Source organism: Mya arenaria, chromosome 2 (genome assembly GCF_026914265.1).
Source record: "Mya arenaria isolate MELC-2E11 chromosome 2, ASM2691426v1".
Taxonomy (NCBI): Eukaryota; Metazoa; Mollusca; class Bivalvia; order Myida; family Myidae; genus Mya; species Mya arenaria.
Genome location: NC_069123.1, coordinates 39,931,574 through 39,954,793, shown reverse-complemented (window position 1 = coordinate 39,954,793; position 23,220 = coordinate 39,931,574). Strand labels below are relative to the sequence as shown.

At 36.4% G+C, this 23,220-nt stretch overlaps 1 protein-coding gene across 5 annotated transcripts in view; it reads left to right on the top strand.

The window, feature by feature from the left end:
- LOC128210977 (serine-rich adhesin for platelets-like) overlaps positions 1 to 22,790 on the top strand; it is an 85,646-nt gene extending 62,856 nt beyond the window's left edge. For all 5 annotated transcript variants that reach the window (XM_052915359.1, XM_052915370.1, XM_052915363.1 and 2 more), the window contains 17 exons: positions 1,906 to 2,030; positions 2,332 to 2,577; positions 3,895 to 4,048; positions 4,387 to 4,596; positions 6,609 to 6,823; positions 7,199 to 7,345; positions 9,080 to 9,175; positions 9,315 to 9,515; positions 9,718 to 9,991; positions 10,258 to 10,403; positions 10,715 to 10,870; positions 11,872 to 12,027; positions 12,383 to 12,547; positions 12,877 to 12,999; positions 19,190 to 19,222; positions 19,431 to 19,521; positions 19,690 to 22,790. In XM_052915359.1, the coding sequence (XP_052771319.1) occupies positions 1,906 to 2,030; positions 2,332 to 2,577; positions 3,895 to 4,048; positions 4,387 to 4,596; positions 6,609 to 6,823; positions 7,199 to 7,345; positions 9,080 to 9,175; positions 9,315 to 9,515; positions 9,718 to 9,991; positions 10,258 to 10,403; positions 10,715 to 10,870; positions 11,872 to 12,027; positions 12,383 to 12,547; positions 12,877 to 12,999; positions 19,190 to 19,222; positions 19,431 to 19,521; positions 19,690 to 19,921 (2,770 nt within the window). In that variant the 3' untranslated portion in view covers positions 19,922 to 22,790. The remainder of the gene's footprint in view (positions 1 to 1,905; positions 2,031 to 2,331; positions 2,578 to 3,894; positions 4,049 to 4,386; positions 4,597 to 6,608; positions 6,824 to 7,198; positions 7,346 to 9,079; positions 9,176 to 9,314; positions 9,516 to 9,717; positions 9,992 to 10,257; positions 10,404 to 10,714; positions 10,871 to 11,871; positions 12,028 to 12,382; positions 12,548 to 12,876; positions 13,000 to 19,189; positions 19,223 to 19,430; positions 19,522 to 19,689) is intronic.
- Positions 22,791 to 23,220: the final 430 nt, after the last annotated feature.

Here is a 23,220-nt window from a genome sequence, read left to right as displayed (position 1 = left end):
TCCACCTGCATATCCCCAAATTATTGATAGATATCATCAACTTCATATGCTTCATTTTAGTCTAATTGTTTTCTATGATATTAACACTTTTTATGCCCCCACAAAGTGGCGGCATATAGGGTTGCCCTTGTCCGTACGTACGTACGTACGTACGTACGTACGTCCCGAAGATTGTTTCCGATCTAATTCTTGAAAACCGTTTGTCCAATCCTCACCAAACTTTAAACACATGTTTGTGACCATAATATCTTGATCAAGTTCGATAGTCATGGAAATCGCTTTAGTCATTTAGGAGTTACGGCCCTTTTTTGCCAAAAATACTTCAAAAATATATGTTTCCAATCTAATTCTTGAAAAGTATGTGTCCAATCCTCACCAAACTTTACATACATGATTGTGACCATAATATCTTGATCAAGTTCGATAGCCATGGAAATCGCTTTTGTCATTTAGGAGTTACGGCCCTTTATTTGCAAAAAAAGACTTGAAAAATACGTCCCGAAGATTGTTTCCGATCTAATTCTTGAAAACTGTTTGTCCAATCCTCACCAAACTTTAAACACATGTTTGTGACCATAATATCTTGATCAAGTTCGATAGTCATGGAAATCGCTTTAGTCATTTAGGAGTTACAGCCCTTTTTTGCCAAAAATACTTCAAAAATCATTATGGCTTATTTTCTGTGACAAAAATCCGAAGTGGGGGCATCCGTGTCCTATGGACACATTTCTAGTTCCTTTTGAAGCGTTACGTAATTTATAAGTCTGGTGAATCATTCTAAGGTTTAAATATTATGTAACATTGTTTTCATATTTGTTGTTTTAAAAAAATAATTATGAGCCTCATTGCTTAAATGTTAGTTGCTCCTTCGCTTTTTTATCAAAAGCTTTGTCATCATTACAAATGATTATATCTCGGCCAGGTAAAGTGAATATCTCCTATTGTTCTTCAGTCATGTAAACTATATATATATATATCTTTGTCCTGATTATTTTGTTCCATATTTTGAGTCTTCTTATTCTGCCCAAAATTATTATTTTAAAGGAAGGCAGTACCTAGTTCCATGTCTTGCAAATGTTCATGTATAACTGTGTTTGAGTTCCCTCCTTTTTGATTCAAATTGTGCATTTGATTTCCAGTTATCAATACACAAACCAGATTCCAGCCAGTGACATTTATTTACCAATTAAAGGTGTCAACACTATCTGAATTGTTTCCTTGCTGAACTCATTTACATAAGGTTAATTTGTACTAGGGTTGTGGATTTATTCAATAAAGCATTATTATTGTTTGTTGACGAAATAATTAGTTTTGGATTCCAGACTGAGAATAAACCTTGCTATTTTGGACTGGAATGAGAATGTTGATTCTAAACATTTGAGAGGGATGTCCCATACAGAAAAAAGATCTAGTCAAGCTTTCAAAATGCCAGTTAGGAACAGGAAAACAATCATTTCAAAGAAAACATCTGGAAAAGTTGGCTTGGTCATCTTTATTTCATATAGAAGATTGTAGTGTGGGGAAATACATCGTCTGCTCTGACCAGCCCTGTTTGTTTACATTTCTCATGTGTGTGCTAAAGATAGAACACTGAGTTTAACAGACAGGTACATAGCTGAGGGAAATTACAATAAGCCACTCCCCATTTACTCGCTGCCAAGGCAGCGAATGTTGCCCCTTTAATGGTATGTAATTTGTACATGCTGTGCACAATTCAAAAGCTAAATACAACAAAACAGGGCTCTAAAAGCAGTGTTTTGTCTGAATATTCATGGTTGTTAAAAGGGGCTGAAAATAACATTTACTGATGAAAGAACTATTAGGTTTCACTCAGTGGATGTTTTTGTAAAAAATATCCTGCAATATTGTCAAAATATACATGTATTGTATTCATTTTATTGTCAGGTGTAATGCTGGAAGGACAGGATCAGAATGTGACGAGATTGTCTCCCCCTGCCTGTCCAAACCATGCCAGAATAATGGCACCTGTATTCAACTTAATGACATCTTTACCTGCCAGTGTACATCTGGTAAGTTAGATTGTCCATACTTTCACCTATGTCACCAATGGATAAAGTGTTTTTCTTGTAATTCCGGTCTAATTGTCATCATGTGGAGCAACTTGATATTTGTTGTCAATCATATCGAAGGACTGTTACTGCTACGCAATTGTCTTTAAAAAAATATTTTTTTCAAAATTTTACTTGAACTTACTTATTCTCATGTACATGTACTTGTCCACAGAGCAAATCATGCTAATTTGTTAACCATTTTAATATTATTAATTATACTCTGTATGCCATTTTTTATGCATGATTTTTATCCTTGTAGACTACAAAGGCAAGGATTGTGATGCAGTTATTACACCATGTGACTCTCACCCATGTTTAAATGGTGCTACATGTCACTACCTTGACCTGACCGTCAACTGTCATTGCCCAACTGGCTACCATGGAGACCGCTGTGAGGCTGAGTGTGAAGCTGGGGTTTGTGAAAATGGTGGGAACTGTTTGAAGAAGGGAGCTGAGATTGTGTGCTCATGTTTGCCTGGATTTACAGGGAAAACATGTGAAAAAGGTACACACCAATTAAACTACAGTTGAACCTCGTTATGTCGACTTTTTCGGGACCTAGTGAAAAAAGTCGAGATAAAGAAAAGTCGACTCATCCGAATTAAAAAAATATCACCAATCCCAACACGTTTGAGTTGGATAGTACGATGATTACATCCACAATTGAACAGTCTTGTTAAATATTTTCGTCGTGAAAACAGCAAGCTTATTATTGAAAAATAAAGTGAAACAAAAGAATTATTTGTGTCAAATTTATTTCTTTTATGTTTATGGATCACACAAAACACATATAAAACCACAATTGCATACATGACTGTGTACATTGTAAGATTTTATATCGCGTCCTTCTCTGAATTGGTCGACCAGAGCAGTTGAACTAACATTTGACATTTTAAAGTTATTCTTTCTGTTCCCATTCGGGATTGATATCTAATCAATAAAATGTTCATGTTATATACAATACCAAAGAGCTTGAGCAATAAATGTCTCTTTAATTAAATACATAAACAAACAACTTTAATTATTCGCACTTACCAATTACATTTTTGTATCCCCCAATTATGACAGTTTGTTATATTGACACGCACGGTATTTTGCGACATGCCGCAAACCGTCATGAATATTTTTCACACCTACGTCTTGATCTACAGTTCGACATAAAGAACATAGGAAATGTGTGAAATTCGACCACTGGGACTGAAAAACGAGGTCGACATAGCGAACAAGTCGAGATAAAAAATCGACACAAACAGATTTATTTTATATAGAATAAGAAGGAATAAATTCAGGACCGGAAAAAAAAAGTTGACATAACCGGAAAGTCGACTTATCCGACGTCGACATAGCGAGGTTCGACTGTATGTAAATTATGTTTTCCCTTTCAAGAAGTAGCTGTAAACCAAATGATATTCTGATAAAATGACCATATAGGTTCATTATCTGTTAAGGTTCAGCTATGTTTTAAAACTGCCCTTTCACATATAACATTCGAAAATTGATGTTTTATGCCAATAAACTCATTTTCTTAAAGCCTTAGTAACTCTTTTAGCCATTACACATCAATTTTCAACTGTAAATATGAAAAAACTGTGATCTCATTTATTGTCAGCAGTCTTATTTCTCTGGTTTTCATACATTCACGAATAAATTGGCTTATTCCAGAACAAAAAATAAAAGAAGTTGTTAAAACGATCAATCTGTTAGAGTGCAGCTTTAAAAAGAGCCATTGTGAGCATGCCATTCCTATAATGTTAGAATCATCTTTGAACAATGTTTATTTTTTAGGTCATCGCCTTTCATGAAAATATTGACTTTGTTTCAGATCTGCTAGGTAACTATGACATGTACCTGTCAGGTCAAGCACCTGTGACGTGTTCACAGCATTATGCATCAGGCAGTCTGTCACAGCTAGCCATGTGTGTGTGGGTTTTCCAGCCTCCAACAACTGAAACATTCCTTAGGGTTACAAATGATAGGTAAAGTACAGTTTTTCAAGTTTCTCAGAAAACACATGTAAGTAAAAGTATAACCAAATTTGACAGTTGAAGTTTGATGTAAGAATGGCGTAGGTTGCAACAAAACAGAAATAGGATATTCTTTCTATGTCAATACTTCAAAGGTCACATGATATGAACTTGTAACTACAGGTTGCAAATCGTTTCTATAATAAATTATTTAATTGCTGGTACATTTAGTGTTTCACAAGTACTCTGTCCTAACAATAATTTTATTTGAATGGTTTCCCTTCAAAGTTATGACATTATAGTTAGAAGAATATAAAGTTTTAGTCATCTGATCTTGTCATGTATTTCAGTGTTGAGGAGATGTTGTCAGTGTCAGGTGAGAGGTTTCGTCTGTCCTTGTTCCCTGACCTTCCCACCCACATTTCCCCCTGGTCCCCGGGGCAGGGATGGACACGCCTCTGTGTCACATGGTCTGGCCAGACTGGACAGTGGGCAGTGTGGGCAAACAACATGCAGATTGGCAGTGGCATGGAGTATGGCATGGGAAGGCATATTGAAGGGTAAGCTGCCTTAGCTTATATATAGTTCTTATATATATTTCTAGTATAAACCACCATGTGGCCCTCCACTTGGTTTCTTAATGCTTATAATAATGCAGGATTTTGAATCTGACTTTAGTACTCAATCTTACTTGCTTACCTGAATATCTGATGATCACCTCCTTTATGAAGGTTATGAATGGTCTGGATTTCCAACATTGATTCTCATAGCAATATGCACAAAGCTTACATAAAAGTTATTGTTTGGAAATCCTTTAAAAAGAAACAGAGTCAGCATCCACACATCACCATTTTAAGCAACATATAGTAACCAAGGTTTAAAAGTTTAGTTTTAATGCATACATGTGATAATTTCTTGGTTCGATTCCGAGACACTCGTCGTAATGTCAACGCACACTAGGGGTTTCCGGGGGTTTTTTAAATGGGGAACGTCTGTGGTGCATTCTAGAGCATATCTGGGATATTTTAGTCGTTTTTAACGTCGGGAAAATGTACCTATTTTGACTGCCAAGACGTATTTTTTACTTGACATGGTTTGTTTTTTTTCTGCATTTTCTTGAAAAAATAAAACCATCAGATATTTTCTCAGGCTTTAAATGAAGTGCTAACCAGGAGGATATGCAGTCTACTTTCGGTTTCATCAAAACAGGAAATAAACAACTATACGGGCACCTGTTTTCCCGCGCTTTTGAGAACATGCGTTACAAAATATTAATTTTTTTTCATCACATTTAAAACGTTTGCAATTTATGACACACAATATTTTCCAGACGATCAAGAAGATTTTCCAGTCAACGAGCTTTTTTCCATTTGGAGATGCATATAATTTTGATAGAGACGTGTCAACAATCGGCTGTATAAAGCGATCAAGTGACTTACCATGGTCACGTGATTAAATCACTCTATATAACGACGTATCGACTTTGAAATTTGAATGGAATATGGGGTGTCTTCCGTGTTTTAATTTTGTTTTTTTACTCATTTTGTCACTTTCTTTGAGCTCGTTTGTCGGTAAAATGTGTGAAAAATATCAATTCATCAATTAAAATCTATCATTCATAAGACCAAACAAATCCATATGAAAACAATGAATTTGTATACATGAACCCTCCCCGACTCATTAAGCACAACAATGGGCCAATAGATCGATTATCGGGTGATTGACGATGACCTCGACAAGACACATACCAATTAACGGATTAGTGTCAATTCCGAGATATTTTTTTTCCTTTTTTTTTTATGACTTTCCGGGACAAACATGCACGTCCGGGACGTTATCACATGTATGTTTAATGATTTTGATAGAAAAAGAAATTAAAAATATTGTGCCTGCTCTGAGACTTAACCCTTCGCTGTTCTGAATTATATCTCGGAAACAATTTTAGTATCATAGCTGAATATTTCATAAATATAACTTTGTCACTACTTACAATATATTGTAAGGAGGCCTCTGATAGGTTGATGGAAAGGCTGCACAAGACTGACTCCCTTTATGTGAACCTCAGATCCTAATACATACTGTATAGTTAGGGTATGACTACAATCAGATTGGCAGGTTATTGCGGTAATCTTCACTTCCTTCCATTTAGAACATATTCAGCAATGATTTGTACAAATATATGTGCATGTAACATGCATGCCATGATCAGAAAACCAGGGGATTTTGACATTACCCTCAACTAGGGTGATATCAGCATTAATCACTTCAGCGCATATTTGTTTTATGTGTACTTTTAAAAGAATTTTATTTAATCAAGTATTTTTTTAAACTGAAAGCAATCTAGTCAGCATTTTTTCCAGTCACACACACATAAAAAAACATTTCAGAGGATTTTTTTTCTGGGAGACCGAGGGATGAATAGATAAAAATTGTGGGTGATTTTTTTTACGTACCTGATATGACATGTATGATATAATTACTTTTAACAGCCGATTATTATATGATGAATGCATAGATTATTTTGTGTGTTAATTCTCCCTCTGTTTATGACACTTTTCAATCCATTTCACAGGTTGGTAGTTACTGTAGGCCATATAAACGGGCCTCTCTTCCCTGTAAGACTTACAGGGCTGGATGTTTACAGTGGCATGCAACCCATTGACCTGCCCTTAGACAACTGCACTGGTAACCATGGTGATGTGCTGAGCTGGGCTGGGTACTCCATATGCATACAGCAGGCAGAGAGTATGGTGGCACCTTCCACCTGCCCTACTAGCGTAGAAAATGGTAGGTATTAAACAGTTGCATAATTGCTGTATCTGATATCTCGACTTCTTTTTTTGTTTCCATATTGGGAAAAGGTTTGTCTAAGATGGTAATAAATTGAATATAAATTCGAAACTGAAATCACTTCAATTTGTTTTGAAGGACTTCTTTATCAGGTGAAATGAAATTAAAACAACGCTTTGCTCAATATTTCAAAAACATTGCTTTTTTTCATGCTAGTAAATGACATTTAATCCTATGTTACTGTAAGTTCGGTACCTAACATTTCTTGAAAACAAGAACCCTCAATCACAGTTGAAGTTTTCACCGAGGGGCCATGTACAAATATAACTTGATGGTGGAAAACCAGGTTTTACTTTGTTTTTACTATTTCAGATAAGAGCCCTCCTTCAGTGGTTAACTGCCCTAGTGACATTACTGTAGAAGTGTACGCTGAAGAGCCTCGTACAGAGGTCACATGGCAGAAGCCCGAGTTCACTGACAATGTAGAGGTGGTGGACGTCAAGCAAACACACTATTCAGGTATAAATGCACTTTCTCATTTTAAGTTGCTTCGTATTATTTTATAAGTAAAATAAACTATAACAAACACCAGCTCTTATAACATATCATTTTATTGAGTTGCAACTTTTTAAACAGAGAAAATATCATGGATGACATAGCAATATAACATCAATGTACTACGTACTTATTGTAATAAAATTCAAAACAAAAGGGCACTGTTGTTTGTTGTTTTTTTTAAAAATATATAAAGTGGACATATGCGGCCGCAAAAAACGGTACTGCAAGGGTTCGCTTTAAGGCGCCAAGCAGTCCGTTAAAAATACAACCAGCCGAGATAAGGGCAGATAATTTGTATTTTTACCCCCCTTTGCTAAATATTTAAAGTTAAACTTAAAGCAATGTTTGTACGCAATACACACCCTGCTGACACGCAATTAAAACGCAAAGCAAACTGTTTCCACAGCGTTAAAGGTTAAACGCAAAAATTACTGGACACAACACGCAAGAACTTGCTGACACGCAATCAAAACGCAAAGCAAACTGTTTCCACAGTGTTTAAAGGTTAAACGCACAATTTACTAGACACAACACGCAAGAACCTGCAGGGTTACGCAACATAGGTGTTACCATAACACAAGAGCAACAACCTAAGGACTTGTATATTATATTGCGTTAAATTATCGTCTTAACATGTTTTTGCCCGTTTGTCTGTAACCAACAATTCACCGATGGGTATGGGGCTTAGCCCCGCCATCAAGTTTCAAGTTGGCAACAAACATAAAAAAATATAGGATTTAACCAAAAAGATTATTGACTGATATAGTGATCTTGTAGATTAAATGTTGCCCTACTCTCAGCTGGCTGAATTTTTCTTTGCGACTTGTAATAAAAAGAAGACATGTGAATGAGTATAACAACTTATGTTAAAAGTCCAAACTGGTCACAACTGGCACTATATGAACTATAAAGGAATCTCCGTCATATGCATACGATTTGTTTTGACATGTAGTAATAGGTCCCGTTGTCTGTGTGTCGCTTGAGGGGAAAACGATCAAACACAGCGACGCCGTTTTTGCTCCTGGCAAGTCTTATCATCTCCACGAACAATTCTCTCAATCATTATTACAACACCGAGCGCACTGAAAATACACAAGAAGAAAAAGGACAGCAAGATCACAGTTTAATGTCTTGATGCTGTAACAAACTATACTGTTTACTCTACATGTGAAAAACAATGGGAAGTGGGAGGGCGAGTGTAAATTTTTGTATGCTTTCCTACGGAAAGGAAGAGCTATGACAGACTGGTTACTAATTTCAGCCTTAAATCTTGATATCTTATTACATTCGATCCCAGAATCGAAAGCAGTCTATAAAAATTAATTGCACTTCCGGCTGTCAGAAATTGTAAACAAACGACCACAATGCGTCAAAATTACAAAGTTGTGTATGACTGCGACTAGATAAACAATTCTTACAGGACTTAAATAGATCGGTTTATTTCCTAAAAATAAATGTCATTATGCCTATAAAGTCATAACGAATATTATGATGTTAAAGAACTGTTCAAGCTAGAAACATCTCCACAGTAAATATTCTGGGTTATAAGTCTCAACAGATCCTTTTATTTTGAATGATGGTATAAATCTGCTTTGAACATTGATAGTGAACAGATTTTAATTAAGCAAAGTTTTGTAATTAAAGCTTTTATGCTATGAGGAATGATATTACTCCTATGCTTTGATGCTATTTCAGGTCAGGTATTCACCTTTGGAGAGTATTTCATCACATATACAGCATTTGACAGAAGCAACAACTCGGCGTCATGTACATTCAGGCTGTTTGTATTAGGTAACTATACATGTAGAAATTTTATGCACATTCTTTAGCAGTGGAGAGCAGTAGAAAAGTAAAAATTGATCCAGTTCAAATACTTGTACCTCTAAGCTTTGTTGGTGAATATTTCAATCCATAATTGCCAACATTACAGCCCAGGTTTGCAAAGCGCCAGTCATGCCTGAGAGCACAGAGGTGTCATGTGACCAGCTAGAGCATGCTGGGAAGGTGTGTGAGGTATCGTGCCTTGGTAACTACGCTTTCATGGAGCCTGTGCCACTGTTCTTCAAGTGTGGGCCTGAAGGATTATGGGATCCCCCTCGAGGAACGACATTCAACTTCCCCCATTGCACTGGTTAGTTAGAGTTGTTGGTGAAAAATATCTTTGTCATGGAATATATATATCATTTTAATATATTTACATACAAAATTGTGTCATTAGAAATTTATGAAATGTATGTGTACTGCTTAGAAAGTGTTCCTTTGTTCTTGCTAATAATACATTTATTTTCTAGCTGTTTTATTATCATCATGTTTTTAATCTGAATCAAAAACAGGTTACATATTCCCGACACTAACATACAGTGGTAACATGACCTTGATGGCTTCGTCTGATACTGTATGCTCTGAAAGCTCCAAGATGGAAGTTGCATGCCGCCTGCTACAGCGGGCTGTCCAGACTGGTTTGTCTCATGGTGTTAAATGTACAGACTGTGCGTCTGTAGACTGTGACATAAAGGAAGTCCATGTAGACTGTCTCATCCAGTCCATCACAAAAAGATCAACTGAACCAGTCATCTTTGATGCAAACTTTACATTTTCTTCTGAGATGTAAGTAAAAGTTTAGTATTAATTATATTTGACATTTTTCATTGATTGAACTTTAAAATTTGAGCCTAAATAAATAAACGCCCATATTCAAATGTTAAATATATGTTTGCTGAAACATATAAAATGTATGTTGAACTAATTTGAGTTTATAAAATCACAGATGTATGCAAACCTGACTTTCAATAACGTTGACTAACGAAGGCGGTTTGTTATGTTTATCACAATAAATATTACTTTCAGAATTTCTATTTATGTCTTATACACAGGTCAGTCCCAGTGATTCCATATTCCAAAATTGGTGAGTTCCAAACTAGCCTGAAGTCGGGGGTTGCAGGTTACCAGGTTCTGTCAGTTGCCATGGCAGCCAGCACTTCCTGTGTAGATAGTCAGGTCTTCACCGATAACAAGTGTGGTATGGTTTATGCCTTTTCATTATAAGGATCTCAGAGATTATTTGTTATTTCTTATAATTCTAGTCAGATATCTTACAGGTGACTTTAAAATAAGCAATGAATAAGAAGCATTTCAGCATTTTTTGAGTGTAACCACAATTTTGTGGAGTTTCAATGTATGATGCATGAAATATTGTTGATAAACTTGTCTCTCAATATTTAAGGTTTAGCGTTCTGTGTATCAATATCCTAAGAATTAAATTCTTCTTCTAAAAACCTTGAATACCTCATCCAACCTGCCATGAACAGTACTACCATATGTTTGTTTCAGTGAACTGTAGTGCGGGGTTTTACTACAAATCCTCCCAGTGTGTGCCATGTCCAGTGGGTCAGTATGCTGATGGTGAGAGTCAGACCTCGTGTACACCGTGTGAACCTGGCTTTACCACCAGAGGATTGGGGGCTACCAGTCTAAAAGACTGCTATTGTATGTAACATTTGTTAATAACTTGAGTAGTCTAATGGTTTCCATTGTAATTATATCCCTCCCATTCATGGGGAGACATACATGTATTGTTTTTGCCCTATCTTTTAGTCAGTCTGTCAGTCCGTACATCACACTTTGTCTCCCCTCAATAACTAAAGAACTCTGGGACTTCATACTTGGACTCAGAAACTTCATACTTGCAGGTTGATCATGACCATTAGTTTACCACTATTGATTTTGAGATCAGTAGGTCAAAGGAGGAGACCTTGAGGTGAAAAACACCTGTTGTTTCCGCTCGGTAACTGAATATCCTTTGGGTCCAAAAATTTCATACTTTGAGTTGGGCATGACTAGTAAAGATCCCTATTGATTTGAGTTCTGTGGGTCAAAGGTCAAGGTCGCAGTGGTCTTCAGGCAAAAAAAACAATTTGTTGGCCTAAAGCTGAAAAATGGTTTCTGCTCAGTAACACAATAATGCTTGCCTTCAAGAACTTCATACTTTGTATGCCAGTTAGTAGATGACCCCTAATGAATTGGAGCTCAGTAGGTCAAAGCTCAAGGTAGTGCTCACTATTGAATATGGGCGAATAAGCATAAGGTTGGCTTGTCTGGAATTTTTCTTTGATACAAGCTAAAATGACCAGAATTCTAGTGTTAATAAAAAATGACTATTTCTATAATAATTAAAGATTTTTTTTAAACAAAATGTGCATGAATTATGTGCGTTACAGTGCCATGCAGCTGTAGCCACCATGGGCATAATGGTATATGTGAATGAAGACTTTTCTAGAGCAAGGACCTTTATCTATATCTATATTTTCTTGAGAAACAACTTTAAATATGTATACAATTTAAAAGTGTTTTAGTGTCGTGCTGAGCTGGATGGTAGCTGTGTAGAGTGTGAACTAGGCTTTTTCCAAAACCAGCATGGGGCCATGTCCTGTATCCTCTGTCTTTTTAGCAACATAACTATCTCATTATTTGAAATATGTGTGTTTTAGTATCATGCTCCCCCGGCCACTATGCGTTGGATGGTAGCTGTGAAAAGTGTGAATTGGGCTTCTACCAAGACCAACCTGGAGCCCGGGCCTGTATCCCTTGTCCCCTTGGCAACATAACTCTCTCCCCAGCTGCCACCTCCATCAGACAGTGTGAATGTAAGCTAAAACTTCACCTTGGTCTTCATGTACTTAATGATATTTTACATCAAATATTGTTTATAGTCCATCTCTTATTTTCAATGTGAAAGTTTTAAATTGAGGCTGTTGTTACTTGTATAGTAGTGTATATGTATTGGTACATATGAAATGTAGTACATTGAAATCGTCACTATTTTTAAATGGTAGAAGTAACAAATGTTCTGAAACCATTGATTCAGTAGTCCGAATATGAAAACAGTCAGAGCTATTTAAGTAAAGATTGGGTCATGTTTCTGTGAAGAAATAAGATCATTTATAATTTTATTTACATTTATATTTCACAATTTCACTGTATTATATGTGCATGCTTTAGTTGCGTGTAGTATGCTTGGGTTTGAGCTCTCCTTGGATGGAAACTGTGTGCCATGTTCCCTGGGAACATACAAGTCGGAGAGGTCAGAGGTCAGCTGCCAACCATGTCCCTACGGTTACACCACACTCACGACAGGGGCCTCCAGCGTGAACAAGTGTATACTGGGTATGGGTTGATGATGATTTTCATATGTTGATGTTTCTAATAACATAACAAGCTGGACATCTTTTCCATTGAGCTTGACTATTTAATTTATAGAAACAATTTAAAACTATGAACTGCATAAGAAAATTATACTTGCAAAAATATGTGGTTATATGTGATCAAATTTATCAAAGACATATTTTCAAGTTGATATATATGTACGATCATATCTTTAGGAAAAACATTTCCCAGAGGGTCATCTGAATACATGATTTGATATCCCAGAGGGTCATCTGAATACATGATTTGAGAAATAGTTTCTATGATATTTTGTTTTACATTTTCTACAGTCTCAGACGCAGCACAATGTGAGAGTTGTGGCCTGTCCTCACAGTGTGTAGAGGCAGAAAATGGTTTCCAGTGTCAGTGTGAGGAAGGATTTACACTCAATGGGAACTCCTGCTCACCTGTTGGTAAGCTTTGGCTGTGTATGTAGTATAGTGTGAGGAAGGATTCACACTCAATGGGAACTCCTGCTCACCTGTTGGTAACCTTTGGCTGTGTATGTAGTATAGTGTGAGGAAGGATTTACACTCAGTGGGACTCCTGCTCACCTGTTGGTAAGCTTTGGCTGTGTATGTAGTATAGTGTGAGGAAGGATTCACACTCAATGGGAACTCCTGCTCACCTGTTGGTAACCTTTGGCTGTGTATGTAGTATAGTGTGAGGAAGGATTTACACTCAATGGGAACTCCTGCTCACCTGTTGGTAAGCTTTGGCTGTGTATGTAGTATAGTGTGAGGAAGGATTCACACTCAATGGGAACTCCTGCTCACCTGTTGGTAACCTTTGGCTGTGTATGTAGTATAGTGTGAGGAAGGATTTACACTCAGTGGGACTCCTGCTCACCTGTTGGTAAGCTTTGGCTGTGTATGTAGTATAGTGTGAGGAAGGATTCACACTCAATGGGAACTCCTGCTCACCTGTTGGTAACCTTTGGCTGTGTATGTAGTATAGTGTGAGGAAGGATTTACACTCAATGGGAACTCCTGCTCACCTGTTGGTAAGCTTTGGCTGTGTATGTAGTATAGTGTGAGGAAGGATTTACACTCAGTGGGAACTCCTGCTCACCTGTTGGTAAGCTTTGGCTGTGTATGTAGTACAGTGTGAGGAAGGATTTACACTCAATGGGAACTCCTGCTCACCTGTTGGTAACCTTTGGCTGTGTATGTAGTATAGTGTGAGGAAGGATTTACACTCAATGGGAACTCCTGCTCACCTGTTGGTAACCTTTGGCTGTGTATGTAGTATAGTGTGAGGAAGGATTTACACTCAATGGGAACTCCTGCTCACCTGTTGGTAAGCTCTCGCTGTGTATGTAGTACAGTGTGAGGATGGATTTACACTCAATGGGAACTCCTGCTCTCCTGTTGGTAAGCTCTCGCTGTGTATGTAGTACAGTGTGAAGAAGGATTTACACTCAGTGGGAACTCTTGCTCAACTGTTGGTAAGCTCTCGCTGTGTATGTAGTACAGTGTGAAGAAGGATTTACACTCAGTGGGAACTCTTGCTCAACGGTTGGTAAGCTCTCGCTGTGTATGTAGTACAGTGTGAGGATGGATTTACACTCAATGGGAACTCCTGCTCACCTGTTGGTAAGCTCTCGCTGTGTATGTAGTACAGTGTGAGGAAGGATTCACACTCAATGGGAACTCCTGCTCACCTTTTGGTAAACTTTGGCTATGTATGTTGTAAAATGTGAGGAATATTCCACATACATTGGAAAATCTCAAGATCACCTGTTGGAAAGCTCTCACTGTGTATGTTGTAAAATGTGAAGAATATTCCACATACATTGGAATCTCAAGCTCTCCTGTTGGAAAGCTCTCACTGTGTATGTTGTAAAATGTGAGGAATATTCCACATACATTGGAATCTCAAGCTCTCCTGTTGGTAAGCTCTCACTGTGTATGTTGTAAAATGTGAAGAATATTCCACATACATTGGAATCTCAAGCTCTCCTGTTGGTAAGCTCTCACTGTGTATGTTGTAAAATGTGAGGAATATTCCACATACATTGGAATCTCAAGCTCTCCTGTTGGTAAGCTCTCACTGTGTATGTTGTAAAATGTGAGGAATATTCCACATACATTGGAATCTCAAGCTCACCTGTTGGTAAGCTCTCACTGTGTATGTTGTAAAATGTGAGGAATATTCCACATACATTGGAATCTCAAGCTCACCTGTTGGTAAGCTCTCACTGTGTATGTTGTAAAGTGTGAGGAATATTTCACACACATTGGAATCTCAAGCTCACCTTTTGGTAAGCTATGGATGTGTATGTTGTAAAGTGTGAGGAATATTCCACATACATTGGAATCTCAAGCTCTCCTGTTGGAAAGCTCTCACTGTGTATGTTGTAAAATGTGAGGAATATTCCACATACATTGGAATCTCAAGCTCTCCTGTTGGTAAGCTCTCACTGTGTATGTTGTAAAATGTGAGGAATATTCCACACACATTGGAATCTCAAGCTCACCTGTTGGTAAGCTCTCACTGTGTATGTTGTAAAGTGTGAGGAATATTTCACACACATTGGAATCTCAAGCTCACCTTTTGGTAAGCTATGGATGTGTATGTTGTAAAGTGTGAGGAATATTCCACACACATTGGAATCTCAAGCTCACCTTTTGGTAAGCTATGGATGTGTATGTTGTTAAGTGTGAGGAATATTCCACATACATTGGAATCTCAAGCTCACCTTTTGGTAAGCTATGGATGTGTATGTTGTAAAATGTGAGGAATATTCCACACACATTGGAATCTCAAGCTCACCTGTTGGTAAGCTATGGATGTGTATGTTGTAAAATGTGAGGAATATTCCACATACATTGGAATCTCAAGCTCACCTGTTGGTAAGCTCTCCCTGTGTATATTGTAAAATGTGAGGAATATTCCACACTCATTGGAATCTCAAGCTCACCTTTTGGTAAGCTCTCACTGTGTATGTTGTAAAATGTGAGGAATATTCCACACACATTGGAATCTCAAGCTCACCTTTTGGTAAGCTATGGATGTGTATGTTGTAAAATGTGAGGAATATTCCACACTCATTGGAATCTCAAGCTCACCTGTTGGTAAGCTATGGATGTGTATGTTGTAAAATGTGAGGAATATTCCACACACATTGGAATCTCAAGCTCTCCTGTTGGTAAGCTCTCACTGTGTAAGTTGTAAAATGTGAGGAATATTCCACATACATTGGAATCTCAAGCTCACCTGTTGGTAAGCTCTCCCTGTGTATATTGTAAAATGTGAGGAATATTCCACACACATTGGAATCTCAAGCTCACCTTTTGGTAAGCTATGGATGTGTATGTTGTAAAATGTGAGGAATATTCCACACACATTGGAATCTCAAGCTCACCTTTTGGTAAGCTATGGATGTGTATGTTGTAAAATGTGAGGAATATTCCACACACATTGGAATCTCAAGCTCACCTGTTGGTAAGCTATGGATGTGTATGTTGTAAAATGTGAGGAATATTCCACACTCATTGGAATCTCAAGCTCACCTGTTGGTAAGCTATGGATGTGTATGTTGTAAAGTGTGAGGAATATTCCACACTCATTGGAATCTCAAGCTCACCTGTTGGTAAGCTATGGATGTGTATGTTGTAAAATGTGAGGAATATTCCACACACATTGGAATCTCAAGCTCACCTGTTGGTAAGCTATGGATGTGTATGTTGTAAAATGTGAGGAATATTCCACACACATTGGAATCTCAAGCTCACCTGTTGGTAAGCTCTCACTGTGTATGTTGTAAAATGTGAGGAATATTCCACATACATTGGAATCTCAAGCTCACCTGTTGGTAAGCTCTCACTGTGTATGTTGTAAAATGTGAGGAATATTCCACATACATTGGAATCTCAAGCTCACCTGTTGGTAAGCTCTCCCTGTGTATATTGTAAAATGTGAGGAATATTCCACACTCATTGGAATCTCAAGCTCACCTTTTGGTAAGCTCTCACTGTGTATGTTGTAAAATGTGAGGAATATTCCACACACATTGGAATCTCAAGCTCACCTGTTGGTAAGCTCTCACTGTGTATGTTGTAAAATGTGAGGAATATTCCACACACATTGGAATCTCAAGCTCACCTGTTGGTAAGCTATGGATGTGTATGTTGTAAAATGTGAGGAATATTCCACACACATTGGAATCTCAAGCTCTCCTGTTGGTAAGCTCTCACTGTGTATGTTGTAAAATGTGAGGAATATTCCACATACATTGGAATCTCAAGCTCTCCTGTTGGTAAGCTCTCACTGTGTATGTTGTAAAATGTGAGGAATATTCCACATACATTGGAATCTCAAGCTCTCCTGTTGGTAAGCTATGGATGTGTATGTTGTAAAATGTGAGGAATATTCCACACTCATTGGAATCTCAAGCTCACCTGTTGGTAAGCTATGGATGTGTATGTTGTAAAATGTGAGGAATATTCCACACTCATTGGAATCTCAAGCTCACCTGTTGGTAAGCTATGGACGTGTATGTTGTAAAGTGTGAGGAATATTCCACACTCATTGGAATCTCAAGCTCACCTGTTGGTAAGCTATGGATGTGTATGTTGTAAAATGTGAGGAATATTCCACACACATTGGAATCTCAAGCTCACCTGTTGGTAAGCTATGGATGTGTATGTTGTAAAATGTGAGGAATATTCCACACACATTGGAATCTCAAGCTCACCTGTTGGTAAGCTCTCACTGTGTATGTTGTAAAATGTGAGGAATATTCCACATACATTGGAATCTCAAGCTCACCTGTTGGTAAGCTCTCACTGTGTATGTTGTAAAATGTGAGGAATATTCCACATACATTGGAATCTCAAGCTCACCTGTTGGTAAGCTCTCCCTGTGTATATTGTAAAATGTGAGGAATATTCCACACTCATTGGAATCTCAAGCTCACCTTTTGGTAAGCTCTCACTGTGTATGTTGTAAAATGTGAGGAATATTCCACACACATTGGAATCTCAAGCTCACCTGTTGGTAAGCTCTCACTGTGTATGTTGTAAAATGTGAGGAATATTCCACACACATTGGAATCTCAAGCTCACCTGTTGGTAAGCTATGGATGTGTATGTTGTAAAATGTGAGGAATATTCCACACACATTGGAATCTCAAGCTCTCCTGTTGGTAAGCTCTCACTGTGTATGTTGTAAAATGTGAGGAATATTCCACATACATTGGAATCTCAAGCTCTCCTGTTGGTAAGCTCTCACTGTGTATGTTGTAAAATGTGAGGAATATTCCACATACATTGGAATCTCAAGCTCTCCTGTTGGTAAGCTATGGATGTGTATGTTGTAAAATGTGAGGAATATTCCACACTCATTGGAATCTCAAGCTCACCTGTTGGTAAGCTATGGATGTGTATGTTGTAAAATGTGAGGAATATTCCACACACATTGGAATCTCAAGCTCACCTGTTGGTAAGCTATGGATGTGTATGTTGTAAAATGTGAGGAATATTCCACACTCATTGGAATCTCAAGCTCACCTGTTGGTAAGCTATGGATGTGTATGTTGTAAAATGTGAGGAATATTCCACACTCATTGGAATCTCAAGCTCACCTGTTGGTAAGCTCTCACTGTGTATGTTGTAAAATGTGAGGAATATTCCACACTCATTGGAATCTCAAGCTCACCTGTTGGTAAGCTCTCCCTGTGTATGTTGTAAAATGTGAGGAATATTCCACACACATTGGAATCTCAAGCTCTCCTGTTGGTAAGCTCTCACTGTGTATGTTGTAAAATGTGAGGAATATTCCACACACATTGGAATCTCAAGCTCACCTGTTGGTAAGCTATGGATGTGTATGTTGTAAAATGTGAGGAATATTCCACACTCATTGGAATCTCAAGCTCTCCTGTTGGTAAGCTCTCACTGTGTATGTTGTAAAATGTGAGGAATATTCCACACTCATTGGAATCTCAAGCTCACCTGTTGGTAAGCTCTCACTGTGTATGTTGTAAAATGTGAGGAATATTCCACACACATTGGAATCTCAAGCTCACCTGTTGGTAAGCTCTCACTGTGTATGTTGTAAAATGTGAGGAATATTCCACATACATTGGAATCTCAAGCTCTCCTGTTGGTAAGCTCTCACTGTGTATGTTGTAAAATGTGAGGAATATTTCACACTCATTGGAATCTCAAGCTCACCTTTTGGTAAGCTATGGATGTGTATGTAGTCAAGGGTGATGTAGAATTCACACTCAATGGGATCTCCTGCTCACTTGTTGGAAACCTGTGGCTGTGCTTGAAGTAAACTATGAGGAATATTAGCTCCTGTACTTGTATGTAGGTTCACATTAAAAAATAAGGTCATGGTAACATGTTGCATTGACTATACATGTAGATAATTGGGTTAGATTAGTAGATGTGATTCATTCCATGTGTGTCCCTTTTAAATGGGTATTGCTCATGGCTAATTACAAATAGATGATTTTAAAATTACAAATAGATGATTTTAAAATACAAATAGATGATTTTAAAATGCCAAATTTTACCTTTGAATTTTGTCTGAACATGATATTTTAATGGGTAATTTAGAGTAATGAAATGAAATCAAATGTATTTTCTTCAGAACCTGGTGTCAAGCAGGTAACACCAGATGAAGGTAAGCTTCTTTGAAAACAAAAAAAACTGTAATTTATTTTAAATACTGACATGTAGAGACTACTATTGATTTCTTTTTCATGTGGCTTTTTCGTTGAACCATTCCATTTGTAATATTTTCTTCAAAACAAATATGCAGAGATCATTTTGCTAGTAGTCTTAAAGAAACACAGTAAGACATGTACCCATCTCATTCTCCATGATTTCAGGTGTATCCACAGCTCTTGTGGCAGCAGTTGGTGGCAGTGTTCTAGGAGTAGTCCTCATTTTTGCTGCCATTGTCTATGTTTGTCTTCGCAGGTGAACTTGCCTTTCACATTACAATTTGTAAATCCATGCTTACTTTTTAGGTTATTACTAAAGGGCCAAAATTTAAACTCATTCTTAGCACTTTCTTTTGTTTCATTTCTTTTTTAGTGTGAATTTCAAATTAATCCCTCATAATCTTTTTGTTCTCACTTTTTATAGGCACACAGGCAACTGTCATAACAAGGCTCCAAACAACATCAACTTGTACCGCTGGGATCTACGTTCAAGTTTTCGGGCGTTTGCCAAGCGTTACAGCCCCTGGGCATCTGACTGGTCGGAGAGGAGTCAGAGACCCTCAGAAATTGATCTCCCAGTGAGGCTTCATTCCTTGACACCTGTCCGAGAGGATTACAGTGAGGGCAGTGGTATTACCAGTAACAGTTACTTCTGAGGTATCACCAAGATTAGCTACTTCTAAACAGTGATCTCATATTAAGCTCACCCCCGGTGACTTTTATGATAACATTCTAGTTATGATTTGGACAAATTCATTGTGACAAAGCGTTCCATGCATTTTTCATGTGTTATTTTAATTAATGACTTTAATGGAATTGCTAAGTGCCACAATTTAATCAGATTGTTTTCATTATCTTTATTAATTGTATATGTTGATTCTGTATATTTGTATTATGTACTGGACTTTTCTATGATCAATATGAAGTAAACTATATGGTTATTTAGATGTTTACTATATTATTTATACCAAAAAAGGGAGACCTTTTAAGAAATCTCATAAAGATATTAGCTAACAAACATTTTGTATGATCATGTTTCCATCACAAATACGTTGTATGATCATGTTACCATGTCCTATATTACATTCATTGACTTGGAAATAGCTTTAATATTATTGTGTTTATGTTCTAGAATGTTAAATTATGAACCTGTGTATTCATGTACATATGTTTTATGATTATGTTGCCATCACAAATATGTTGTATGATTATGTTGCCATCACAAATATGTTGTATGATCATGTTGCCATCACAATTATGTTATATGATTGTGTTGCTATCGCAAATATGATTATGTTGCCATCACAAATATGTTGTATGATTATGTTGCCATCACAAATATGTTGTATGATTATGTTGCCATCACAAATGTGTTGTATGATCATGTTGCCATCACAATTATGTTATATGATTGTGTTGCTATCGCAAATATGTTATATGATTATGTTGCCATCACAAATATGTTTTATGATTATGTTGCCATCACAAATATGTTGTATGATTATGTTGCCATCACAAATATGCTGTATGATTATGTGTCCATCACAGATATGTTATATGGATCATGTCATATGATCATGTTGCCATCACAAATATGTTATATGGATAATGTTAGATGATCATTTTGCCATCACAAATATGTTATATGGATCATGGTAGATGATCATGTTGCCATCACAAGAATGTTGTATGATTAAGTTGCCATCACAGATATGTTATATGGATCATGGTAGATGATCATGTTGCCATCACAAATATGTTGTATGATTATGTTGCCATCACAAATATGCTGTATGATTATGTTGCCATCACAAATGTGTGGTATGATCATGCTGCCATTACAATTATGTTGTATGATCATGTTGCCATTATAATTATTTTGTATGATTATGCTGCCGTCACAATTATGTTGTATGATGACATTGCCATCACAGATCAAGTTTCATATAAATGTTCCAGAAGTTTCATAGTACTAGAATGTTAACTTTGATATTTCTTATGCATCTGTGAAATCGTTCACATGTGTTTAATTAAGGTGTCTCTAATTTATTGCATAGTACACGGTATTTGTGTCAACATTTTATTTATTTATGGGAAGGCTTTCTGTGTATGCTTGTTGCACAAAGTATGTGGCTTTTGCACATGTTTGATTTTTGCATGTAAATTATTGTTTCCTTTGAATTGATATTCATATATATGTTGCATTTTGTGTTTTTTAGTTACTTGTGTTCAAATATTGTTTGTTTTCCAATGCAATATATATATTCATTTGATATTAAGTTCATCTTGTGCAATGTCAATTGTTTTATGACATTACTGTGTTTATCTGTTTCCAGAATAATTGTTATGTTACGGAAAAGTAATCTTGTTATTTCAAATTTGATTCCTTCTTTATAGTAAAGTATTCTAGATTTTATGAATTTAAATACAAAGCAAGCCAGTAATGGTTATTTTTTAAATAGAGTTTGATTATTTTATAAATGATCAAGTACAGCATCGTTTTTATTATCCATGGGCACATTTTAATAAAGAAGTTTAGTAGTTGGTTGTTAAATGATTATAAATGTCCCAAATGGCAACACATTCATTAACATTAGTTCCTCAACTTTTTGTTCATTTGTAATGCTGGCTAAAGTTCAATTTATTTAAATATGTAGCATGGTATTGAAATTATGACAATAAGACAATTTATGACAATAAGACCATTTCAATTCATGACTAAAATTGACTAAGATCTGAATTAGAACAGCCTCCTGGCCCCAATTTCTCCAAGCATCTTAACCTTAAAAGGCTTAGGTAGCTTCATTCAATCAGCCAAAATACATACATATTTGTACCTTAGATTTGTTTTTGATAAATAAAGAAAAGATTTTTGTGATTTTTTACATGAAGTTAATTCCTATTTAAAGTCTAAGAACTCTTAAAGAAGTAAGTATTAAGCAAATCATAAAAGACAAAAATGGTGAGTTTACCTGAATCTTGTATTATGGGACTTCAGAAGTTTCTGAAAATTTGGCCAAAAGAATAAGTCTTTACAATAAGTTGCTGTAGTTTAAATGCTGCTGTGTGTGTCGTGTAAGTTTTCCAATGTTTCTGTTGATTCAGTATGCCAATTTGCTCATCTTTGTGACAATCATATCATGAAGAATTGAACATATCTTTCATATGTGGACAAAAAAATTACTCACTTTGTTTTAAAAATTATAAGTATAAATTTGTACCTTTGCTTGTAAATCGTCATTGGGAAAAAAATGGTTACTTCATGGTTTGTTTTTCTTCAATATATGTTTGGCAGTTTATAGATGCACAACGCAGTAAAAGCATGATATATTTTGTGGTGTTATAATATTATTTGTATTTTTTCCCCTTTTTATGATTTTATACTAAAGATTTGGTTACTTTTCAGAAAAGGAAGCTTGCCAAACTTAATTGGTTATTCCAGTAGTAGTTCTGTTTTTGTTACATTTGTTATTTATGTAAAAGAACATTCCACTGTTTTAAAAAAAATAAAGAGTTGAACCTTTTCTTATGTTTTAGTTATTCATACATTATTCTACCTATTTCCGTAGGTGGGCCCATCTAGACAGGTCCCATTATGTGATCATGCAAGAAGGATGTAAAAGTAAACTGTAATATTATAACATTTGGGAATCAACCGGACAAGGTTAAAGCTGCTGTTTCACTAAAATGAGAGTAAAAATGGTATGCGTTTAACGTGGTTTGTGTAGCATGGCAGACATTTAAGATCATGGTGTCTAGCTGTTGCATCAGGTTTTATCCCAGTGACACACCTTCATGTCTGCTCTCTTACTTAATTCAATCTCTACCAAACATAATTGCAATGATTTTGTGCATAAAATCTCATAAAAATGTTATGGCCCTTAAATTGTCAAAAAATGACCTTTTTGACATAATGTGAATCGTAACTCAGTCATTTAATTTCTAATCTTTACCA